The following is a 10,818-nucleotide window of genomic DNA, read 5'->3' as shown; positions in this document are numbered from 1 at the left end:
GCCAGGGGGGATGAAATCATAACAAAAAGCCTAAACATTTACATACATTTATGGTTTTGATTGCTATTGAATTTGTAGAAAACTTAATATAGTCCAGATACTGATTGAATTCACAATGAAAAGTAAAAAAAATAGTTTTTTTTCGTGTGAGAATTTGAATTTGTGGATGTGGAATTTTGCAAGGAAAATCAACAAATTAATAATAAATGTTTCTTTTGGCTTTGTTCTAATCGTTACATGGTCAAAAACACCAAACAACACATCCTTCCAAAATAATTTGAAATCAGTTTCAATGCTTTCAGACACAAAATTACACATATCACTCCAAAAGGTTTGAACAAAGGGGCACAGCCAGAATACGTGAGTCATTGTTTCCGAATTTGCATAACAAAAAGTACATTTTCAATCGATATTTCTTTCGAATCTTTTTACAATGTGATCATTTGTAGAATAGAATTATATGAATTAACTTAAATGAAATTTCTTTAACTTTGTTTTTGGTTGGGTGAGAACCAGACCTTCTTCCAGTTCATATTTTCTACATTTATTCCAATATGGGATCACGTATGGAACTGCAGAGACATCCCTTTTAAATAAAGTTCTAATTGTTTTATTATTCTTATTATGGTTGCAGGATAGGCACATTTTGCCAACTGTCGTATCAATCAAAGGTAGCAAGACGCCTCATCGACCGCTGGGGCGCGAGAAATACGGCCGCCATCTTGGAGCGGTCATCCTCCCCATACGACAGCATGAGACAGAACAGTGTTGAAGATGCCAGAGCGCTGTGCCGCGTATAATCATAGAACCAGTACTCGAGTTGAGGGGGGATGAGGGGGGATGGCGTCCCCCCCTGAAATAAAAACGGTCCAAATCATCCCCCCTGTAAAACTGTCATCCCCCCTTTCCATCCCTTATGTCATTTCATCAATGAATGTGGTTTTACTGCTATTTCAACAGTCATCACCAGAAAAATAACACCAGAAAAATGTGACAATTTAGAGTAAATTTTCACTTGAAATAAGTAGGAAAATCTGCCAGTGGGACAAGATTTATCTTCTTATTACAAACAAAAAAATCTGGTTCCACTGCCAGATTTTTCTACTTATTTCAAGCGAAAAATCTACTTGAAACAGGTGAAAATAGTTTTTTTTTCCAGTTATGAGTCTTGTTTTAAGTGTAATGAGATTTTTTTACTAAAATTAGACATTTTAACTAGAAATAAGACAGATATTCTTGTTAAGATTTTGAGTTTTTGCAGTGATCCATTTTACTTATCCTGTGAAGGACAGAGTCATATTGATAAGTTCAGAAAACTGTTTTTTATTGTTGTGTTTTGATGTACTTGATGTAAGCCCAGTGGATTTTTAAAGCTTACAGAAGGCTGCATTTAACTGCTGCTATGTCATTCCTGCAGTATTTCTGCAGGTGTTTTGGTCAGTGCTATTATTTGTAATAATAATTTGTAATAATAAAATTTACAACTCGAGTACTGTATAGAACCAACCAATCTTGTTTCATTCGATATACTCAGAGTATTCACGTGGGAGATTTTTGGTTGCTACGTTACGCATCTTCTCTGTCAATTGTCAGTTCGTTGTCTGGAATAAAGCCTGATTTATGGTTCTGCGTTACCCCGACGCAGAGCCTACGCCGTAGGCTCTGCGTCGGTGTAACGCGGAACCATAAATCAGCCATAAAAGGCTTGTTGATCAACCTCTGGAGTCGTGCTTCATCCTGCTACAATATCTATTACTGTTAAGCCTACTATGAATATTAAAATACGCCGAATCATGTGTCCGGTATCATAAAAATTGTAATCATTAATGACGAAATTGCCCGATTTTCATGTAACATTTGGCTCGACCAATAAAGCACTTCTTGTCATCTGGTTTTAAGGTCAACGCCTCAAAAAATATATAAAAACAAAAAACAAAAAACAAACTAGTATGTCATTTAAAAAAGTTATTGTTGAAGACAACAGTTACTGTGCCAAATCAGGAACTTACCGTTGTGAAAAACTCCAACGCATTTTGGTACTGCCCTCTAGTTAAAAACCTTCTCCTTTGTCCAACAATGTTGAGAATGGGACTTTTAACATGGGATTTTCGACGTTTTGGTCAGTCTCTAAAATGTTCTAATGCTTTAAACGTGTATTTCAATTAGAAATAATTCAAAACTAAAAGCTCTTCCATTGCCTGGTATCCAGGCAACCACGAACAAGCAAGAAAAGCGCCCCCTCCCGTACAGATTGCGCAGTGCAACACATTTACTTAAGTCCCTTGTTAAGAAAACAAACCAGGTGACGGACCCTATCATCTAATTAATATTGTACTCCAAAAAAGGGAAAAAAAATAATATAGCAGGGGAAACCCAGAGAAGGCCAACTTTATTGACACAGCTGGTATTTTAAAGGTCAAGAAAGGATGTTTCACCAAAGAGGGCAAAACTGAGCAAAGATGAGGACACTCTTCCAACTAAAACATTGACAGCTCAACTCAGTCAGGCAACACAAGCGGTTGAATCCATTTTAGAAAAACATTTCATGCAGATCTGGCAAATTGTTTTGTTTTTTTCTTTTAATGAGAAATGCTTGTTTGACTATTCTCAAACAGAAGAGTATCATCATCTTACATACATTTTTTCATAAGAAAGCAAACATACAATAAATATATGGTTAAAAAAAAAACATGGAAACAAAATTAACTAACATCACAAATTAACACTTTACATTCCAGTAAAATGTACAATGCAGCAATCCGTGAATGGCAACGTCAAACATAACACCAGTGACGACAAAAACGCGTGACTTCTGGCAACAAAGCTGTCATCACTGCCACTTCTCTAGTTTTGCTCTGGCTTTGCTGCTTGTGTAGGTCTGCATCCAGATGCAATTGATTTCATGTATATAGAAAATGACTGATTGCTCCCTCCGGGTGTGACAATGACGCAACGTTCAGAGTGAATTGATAGCAGCCAGCTTTCTAATAAATTCTTCAAAAGACAAATTTGCCACTTGCTCAGTGATTTCACTCAGTAACTTGAACCGTGGTTTCTAACTCTCATGCAGAAAACACTCTCTGAAAGCTAAGATGAAAAGGATAATAGTTGCATGGCATGGATTTCCCTGGGATGGCACTGTCTGCATGGATCCCTACAAACTGATAACAGCTGCACAATTTGTCCTTCATATATATATATATATAAAAAAAAAAAAGAAATCCAGAGAACATTTGGACCAGTGTTTTTTGTACCTATTACTGATATTCAGGTTTGCTTCGAAGTAAAACTAAAACCAGTAATAGTAAATCAATCTGAACCATCTTGGAGTCCTTCCTATAGTGGGAGTTATATCATTCACTGCATGTGGTCATTGGGTTGCATTCATTGAGTCAATGGCATAGAGAAGGATCTGACTTTCAGTCATTAAATACAGATGGTGGGTTGAGGGGCTGACATTGCCGAAAAGTCCTGACGTAGCAACGATTTAGGTAGATTTATCCTCCACTTAACCAAACTGGAAGAAGAAATTTCCTGGTCCTGACGCTAAAATGCAACAAAAAATAAACACGAAATATTAAAATCAATAATTATAAAGAAGAAGTCAAAAAATGACTGCAGACTAGCACATTTCCTCTTAGCTTGGTTCAGATTAAATAAATTACCTTCAAAACTAAAACCCCCTGGTCCTCCAAAAAATGCCTTGAAAATGTTGTTGGCATCAAAATCTGGCAGAAACAAAATGCAGAAATCAACACAGAGAAGATGCTGAACTTGCAATACTTCTGCGTAAAACTACACGTCCATCTATTCACCCACGCCAGAACTTGGCCCAGCGCTCACCTCCCATGTTCATGCCTTCCTCCTCAAGATCCTGCCCGCTATCATAGCGAGACTTCTTCTTTGGGTCTGAAAGCACACTGAAGGCCTCACCGACTTCCTTGAACTTCTTCTCTTCCTCCTTCTGCACCTCAGAACTAGCTCCGCTGTGACGATCTAAACGGGGGGGGGGGGGGGGGGGGGAATGTTATGTTCGTTAATTCTAAAGTATTCATGTGGTTTCATGATGGTTGTTGTTGACGAGCAGAAACTGGGCACCTGGATGATGTAAAAGTGCCCGCTTGCGGTATCCTTTCTTGATCTCTTCTTCTGTGGCGTTTTTATCAACCCCGAGTACCTTGTAGTAATCTTTCCGCTTGCTTTTCTTCAACTCCAGCTGAGCAGTTTTGAGAAAGTGTTTGTGTTCTAGATGTTAAAGAAATAAATATGATTAGGAACATGCAGTTGAGGACACAAGTAAACCTTCCACTTTGACAGGAGTTTGCTTCAAAAGCAAAGCTGCATTATTATGTTTTTCAGAGCAGATCTCTGAGATACTCCCTAAGGTGCACACCACCTTCATGCTCTCACCTTTTGTCTTTTCTGTCTGGTAAACCTTCTCATAGTCTCTGACTGCCTCTTCATACTGCTCTGTGTCCATGTAGCTGCAACACGACATGCAAAACTCTGTTAAAGCAGCTTAAAAAATAAATTACACAACGCACCATGGTGTCTGGCAAAGTCAGACAACCAAATGCAGCTCAGCTTCATGAACAATGAAGTTATTAACATCAGAATTACCATTGTGCTCTTCTTAAATAGGCCTTAATGTAAGTCTCATCCAGTTTAATGGCCTTAGTGCAGTCTTCAATGGCCTGGTCTAGTTTCTTCAGCTTTCAAGGAAAAAAAAAGTGGTGTTATTTAAAGTAGAGACACATAACAGAATATCTAAAAATGTGGTTCTTGTAATCAGAGAAGAAAACACAACCTAACAAGAAAAAAAAAGCATAATTGGAAGAAGAAATTAACTGTATGCTGGTTACTCACCTTAGATCCGACCGTGGCTCTATTACAGTACAGCTTGGCATTTGTCTTGATATTGTTGGGGTCTATTGTTAGTGCTTCAGTGTACAGCTCAAAGGCCGCCTCAAAGTTTCCCTCCTTGAATGTCTTGTTCCCTTCCTCTTTCTTGGCTTTTAGTGCTTTGGCATTCTAGGAAGATAACAGGCACAAAAGCCTTAAAGAGTACACTTAATCTGACCCAAAATGAATAAAATAAAAAAGGAATGATGTATATTTAATCTATATATACACACATACATATGTACACACACACATATCCATATATATATTAGATTAAATGTCTTTTTGTTGCTAAACGAGTTCAGTGAAATTGTGTGACTGACTGACACACACACACACACACACACACACACACACACACACACACACACACACACACACACGCGCACACACGCGCACACACGCGCACACACGCGCACACACGCGCACACACGCGCACACACGCGCACACACGCGCACACACGCGCACACACGCGCACACACGCGCACACACGCGCACACACACACACTTTCGTCTGATTTCTTAAATTTTTGTGTGGAACCGCTCACCCTACATGCGAGACGAGCCTTATCGTGGTCGGGAGCCATACGCAGAGCCTGGACAAAGAACTGGACAGCCTTATCAATGCAGTCCTCATAGTACAGACAGAGACCACGCACGTACAGAGCGTCTGCATTAGTAGAGTCCATCCGCAGTATATCACTGTGTAGGAGTAAAAAAACATGAATACTAATGAAAAATGTGGCATTACATCCAAGTTCCCAGATGTAATTTATATCTAAAAACTAAAGTAAACCCTGGAAATGGTTTCAAACCGCAGATCATTGCTTTCCTATTTGTTGTATCCATTTGTCAAACCATATAAACATACCTCAAATTACTTTATTTTCATTTACTGCCTATTTGTAAGACTTTCAAATAATGCCTTATAAAGCTGAACAGCTAAATCTCTCACAATTCTTACCTTGCCACAGACTGGGCCTCCGAGTATCGCCCCAGCAGGGCTAAACACTCTGCTTTCAGTATCTTGAACTTGTGGCAGGCCGGGGCAGACTCCAAGGCACGGTCCATGCAGAACACAACCTTGAGACAACAGCAGAACTGTCACAGTTTGCTTTACTTCACATGATAAATATTCCACCACGCAAATAAAAAAGGTGCTTACCATCCTGAAGTCTCTCTTGTCGAATCCAATCTCTGCCATTCTCTCATACTCCAAGATAGACTCGGCATTCTTCAGCTGCCGAAGGAATTTGTAGTATCAGTGACGATGTGTAAGACTCGCAGTAGGTACAGAAGAACTACTACAGGCCTCGCCACAGCAGTTCTACCTGGCCAGCCCATAAACCTCTCAGCATGAGATGCGTGTGCTCTATTTGCAGTGGCAGCCCACGTTGTCAGATCATGCCCTCTAAAACTGAGGTCAACTCACCTCTTGCTGGGATGGACTGTTATCTGGCTCCAGTTCCAGAACCTTCTGGAAACAGCGGCCGGCCGCCATAGCGTTGCCAAGGGACAGGTGGCACTTGCCCTCTCGCAGATGTCCCTGCGAGTAAAAGATCTCCAATTAACTAAGTCGTGTGCCAATTTCTCTCAAATCACATTAGTTAAAAGGTACAATAGGGATGAGCAACAACTTAAGTTTAGAGGAGCTCTGCACAGTACAGACTAGGGCTGAACGATTAATTGCATTTGCGATAATATCACGATGTGATAAAACAAGATTTCTAACCGCAAAGGCTGCGATTTGACCAGTCACGTGATCTGGTCACGTAATGTGCGAGTGAGCAGAGCGGGAAGAGGAGAGCCGGCAGGGGAAAAAAGTCAACAGTGCCGCGTAACCTATCGACCATGGCCTCAGTGTTAGGGCTCGGCCGGGCGGGGCTTTATATATGAGCGTGGTGTCGGCGTGGCGAGGAGCTGCACGCGCGGTGACGAGCACGAGCTGAGCACGAGCTGAGCACGAGCTGAGCACGAGCTGAGCACGAGCTGAGCACGAGCTGGGCACGAACTGGGCACGAGCTGGCGGACAGTGGAGTCGTGCTCTGAGCCACACCTGCAGCTCGTCAGCTCATCAGGAGAAGAGATTAAACAGCAGGGCTGCGAGTTGTTCATTGCTGGTTCGTTTTGTTAACTCTGTGAGCTTTGTTTGTTAGTTTGCTGGTGTTTTTTTTTCTCCCTGTGATTTTTGAGTTATTTGTGAAGACGTTCTGAGTTCCCTATGAGGAAGGTTTTTTTGTTCCCTGTGGGAGTTTTTGTGTTTTTCTATTAAACTACGCCTCGTTTTGGCTAAAGTTTAACACGGTTTGGTGTCATGCGATTGGGTTCAGAGAAATTACCCATAACACTAGTGTGTATAGATGTGTTAAAGATGTAAAGCCACAAATTTGTTTTCTTTATAATCTGTGCTTTAAATAAATCTGACATTGTTTATTAGAAAACAGACTGATTTATTGCTTGTGTAGTTTAAAAATACAGGAGAACAGGACCTTGAAAAAATAATTACATATTAAATCGCAATCGCAATATTGAGGAAAAAAATCGCAATTAGATTATTTTCATAACAGGTTTTTTCAGTGGTATGAAGACTCCCGGACAAAATAAAATGTGCCACACATCGGTCAATGCAGGTTTTGAGACATGTTGCTACATATGCATACATTACATACATCAGAGCAGTTGTAAAGAAGAGATATGTTCAAATACCTTTTTTTTTTTTTTTTACTGAAAGTTTGGATATTGTCCGACAGCGAACACGGATCTGATTCCAATGTTACTTTTAATTTCAAATTTTTTAATGAACACATTTAATGTTTTTAGAGGAATATCAAATACAAAAAAACCTGGAATAATCAAGGCTCAAAAAGGTGAAATAAAAAGTAATTTATACTACTTTAATGTCCGTCTGCACTTCTCATAGCTGACATGAAATATGTTCAGTCAGTCTCATAGCTTTGGAGAGGGCAGTTTCAGAGATGAATCTCTGATCTGGGAAAATGGTACAACGGTGTACTGTTCAATTACGCACTTAAATCCAATGACTGTCAAGAGCTGCTCATCTAGGACAATGAATTCCAGAGCTTGACCGTCACTGCTGAGTTATGGCTTCCTTTAGGACATTTCTGAAAAGTTAACAACTCTCTCTTGTTACCACCTTGGGCCCCTGAGCAAGGCCCTTAACCCTTATTGCTCCATGGTGTGTGCGTCTCAGATGTAAGTCGCTTTGGATAAAAGCATCTGCTAAATGACAGTAGTAGTAGTATGTATTGTAGCCTGATTGTTTTTCTCAGTTGTAAGTCACTTTGGATCAAAGCATCAGTGAAATGTAAACAAATGACTTTGCTGCAGCGGTATGTCCGTCTTGATAAACTCATATTTCACCCAATGGTATTAAATGCTTAACAAGGTTTGCTTTGTTATTATCAACAACATTAGTGCCACATTTGAAAACCACAAAATCGCAAAATGAGCATGTCAGATATTTCCTGCTAAGAATTTTCCAGCTCAAAATAATGCCATACCTCTGACATAATGCTAATACTTGATAGGGAGCTCTATCCAACATTCACATGCCGCTGCCTCTCCACCTGCCAACTCAAAACAGGAAGTTGCAAGTCTTGCATAAATTCCTGTGCTAGCTTTTAGAGAAAGGAATAAGAATTGGGATTCTGTTTATAAAAACAACACAGAATCCGATGGGGGCATAAATGCAAACACTTACTGATACCTGCAGTATCTGTGAGCTTTCCCTATGCTACAATCAGTATATCAGGTAAAATCAGTATTTTACCAACAATGATGCCATAGAGTGTTGAAAAAAGATGCATAGTATTATAAACCACTAAACAAAAATACGTATAATTCCATGCTTCTCACCTGCATTTGTCTATCTGAAGATAACTAAGTAATGCCACATTCAAATGGAAAATGATCATCTGTGTGAAATAAATATTAAGAACTGTGCCAGACTGTCAAATCTCATCAGCCAGTTTATTAGGTTAACCTACCATACCCAATAAAGTGGTACTTATCACTTTATGACTTTAGATCAGGTGTACCGAATTAAGTAGTAGGTGTTTGAATAGCTATAGACATTAGACAAATGCCGGAGAAACCAAAAAGAAGAATTTTAACTTCTGTCAGCCTGAAATGCCTTGCCGAACCCAACCCACCTTCACAAAGGTACCATCTAGTCGTACTGCTTGCTGGGAGTCCTCTAAAGCCTCCCTGTACCGGCACAACATCATCAGTGTGGCTGCCCGGTTTCCATAGTAACTTGCATTCTTTGGGCACATATCTGATTAAGAAAAAAAAACAAAACATGGCTATTCAATAAATATGAAGGTCATTCAAACACGAAACCACAAAAAGGAAAGGTCCAAAAATAATTCTGGAACACTCACCGATTGCCTTGGTGTAATAGTTGAACGCCTCTGCATAATCCTTCTTGACATAAAAGGCATTGCCTTGCTCTTTGAAGCCCTCTGCTTCCCTGTGCAAAAGTGGCCAGAAAACAAAAACAAATCAATTTAATTTACCAAAAAAAAAGACCAATGAAGTGATTTGAGCTGCAAAGGGACCATGACATGCGGTGATTCACACCTTGTGTTTTTTATTTATTTATATCCTTTTGTTTGTCACATGTAAAGAAACTACATGTATGATTTTTGACTGACGGTGTCCATGCATGAGATTTTCCTGGCATGAGTTAGCTAAATGTGACACACAGAGTCATCAGTAGGATGATATACCTACATTTATATTATTTACAAGTTTAATTTACACTTAATTTAGTACAGCTCAGGTCCAGTTCATGTGATATTTTCTGAGTGTTTTTTTTGTTTTAAGGTAAGAGGTTGTTTTTTTTGGTGAAAAATGTAGTGTTATCTAGGCAACCAATGCTATCTACTGTGATGATTAATACGCCATATTGTACATTTCTGTCTACTGTTCATTTCTGTTTATACATTTTATCTGACATCTGTCATCCTACGTCACTTTTTGTAAAGATTCATATCCGGTACTTTTTAATCCTTATATTGTACATTTCTGCTTATCCCTGTTATACATTTTACTTTATTCTATCTCTCAGTTTATCTCCATATATATTTGTTTGCTTTTATATTTTTATTTTTCATTTTTATTCTTACTGTATTGCACCAATCACCACAACAAATTCCTTGTGTGTGTTGACAAACTTGGCAATAAACCCCCTTTCTGATTCTGATTCATATATTTGCTCTTTGCAGACCAAATTAAAATAAACTTCAAATTAAATGTGCAGTGGAGGACAGTTTCATTCTGCACCACGCCACACAAACACAGAAAGAGCCAACACAGCAGGTAAAGGCTGTCAATTCCCAGCAAAGACCCAGCTATTTAGCGAAGCAGAGCCAGGAATATCTGACACCACGCTGCTGCTGCTGCTGCTGCCATGACTTTTTTTGGAGGTCTTTTTATGCTTCACATCACGACCACACAGTGACTGAATGATGAATGATGTCACTAAGCCGGCTATACACCACCACAAGAACATGGCAATCATGTGGAAGCAAAACTATCAGCACGACCAACTTTTACACTTCATTTGAAAGCACCGATTTGCAGATGTGATGACACGGTTGTTCACAACACAGGCGCAGAAACCGGCCAAGTGGAGGACAGCCACGCTATCCACATTTAGCAGCCCCTTAGCGGTAGCGCCTTCGGTGGCGTTCAAAAAAAAGGGACCAGAAAATCCACATGGCAGTGGCTTTGCATTACACCAAGCAGTAAAACACGTGATTATTTTTCTAAATTTGCCACTGACAGTCAAGCCTTCATTTGTCACACCTTTCTAATTCCTCGTCGCTGAGCTCCATGTCGGGGTCCATGTTCTCCGCCGCCATTTTGCCGTCAAGAGCGGTGGGCGTGGC

The 10,818-nt window shown here is 39.7% G+C and overlaps 1 protein-coding gene across 1 annotated transcript; it reads right to left on the bottom strand.

Moving 5' to 3' along the window:
• Positions 1 to 2,421: 2,421 nt before the first annotated feature.
• dnajc7 (DnaJ (Hsp40) homolog, subfamily C, member 7) lies at positions 2,422 to 10,791 on the bottom strand. The gene is made up of 14 exons (XM_061711030.1): positions 10,736 to 10,791; positions 9,307 to 9,395; positions 9,076 to 9,200; positions 6,336 to 6,449; positions 6,069 to 6,143; positions 5,868 to 5,986; positions 5,452 to 5,605; positions 4,867 to 5,031; positions 4,621 to 4,712; positions 4,411 to 4,484; positions 4,099 to 4,245; positions 3,844 to 3,996; positions 3,666 to 3,728; positions 2,422 to 3,546 (listed from the first exon to the last, which is right to left on the bottom strand). The coding sequence occupies exons 1-14, from the start codon at positions 10,789 to 10,791 to the stop codon at positions 3,509 to 3,511; spliced, it is 1,464 nt and encodes a 487-aa protein (XP_061567014.1). The 3' UTR covers positions 2,422 to 3,508.
• Positions 10,792 to 10,818: the final 27 nt, after the last annotated feature.

This window comes from Cololabis saira, chromosome 21 (assembly GCF_033807715.1).
Source record: "Cololabis saira isolate AMF1-May2022 chromosome 21, fColSai1.1, whole genome shotgun sequence".
Taxonomy (NCBI): Eukaryota; Metazoa; Chordata; class Actinopteri; order Beloniformes; family Belonidae; genus Cololabis; species Cololabis saira.
This window is presented reverse-complemented; position numbering and strand designations above follow the sequence as displayed.

Bases quoted from the DNA above. Each gene is read 5' to 3' on its own strand.
- dnajc7 (XM_061711030.1), bottom strand. From the start codon at position 10,791: ATGGCGGCGGAGAACATGGACCCCGACATGGAGCTCAGCGACGAGGAA. The intron at 3,729-3,843 runs GTGAGCGCTGGG...TGTTTCTGCCAG, and splicing joins GGAAGGCATGAACATGGGAG to ATTTTGATGCCAACAACATT. The intron at 3,547-3,665 runs GTAATTTATTTA...GTTGCATTTTAG, and splicing joins AGGGGGTTTTAGTTTTGAAG to CGTCAGGACCAGGAAATTTC.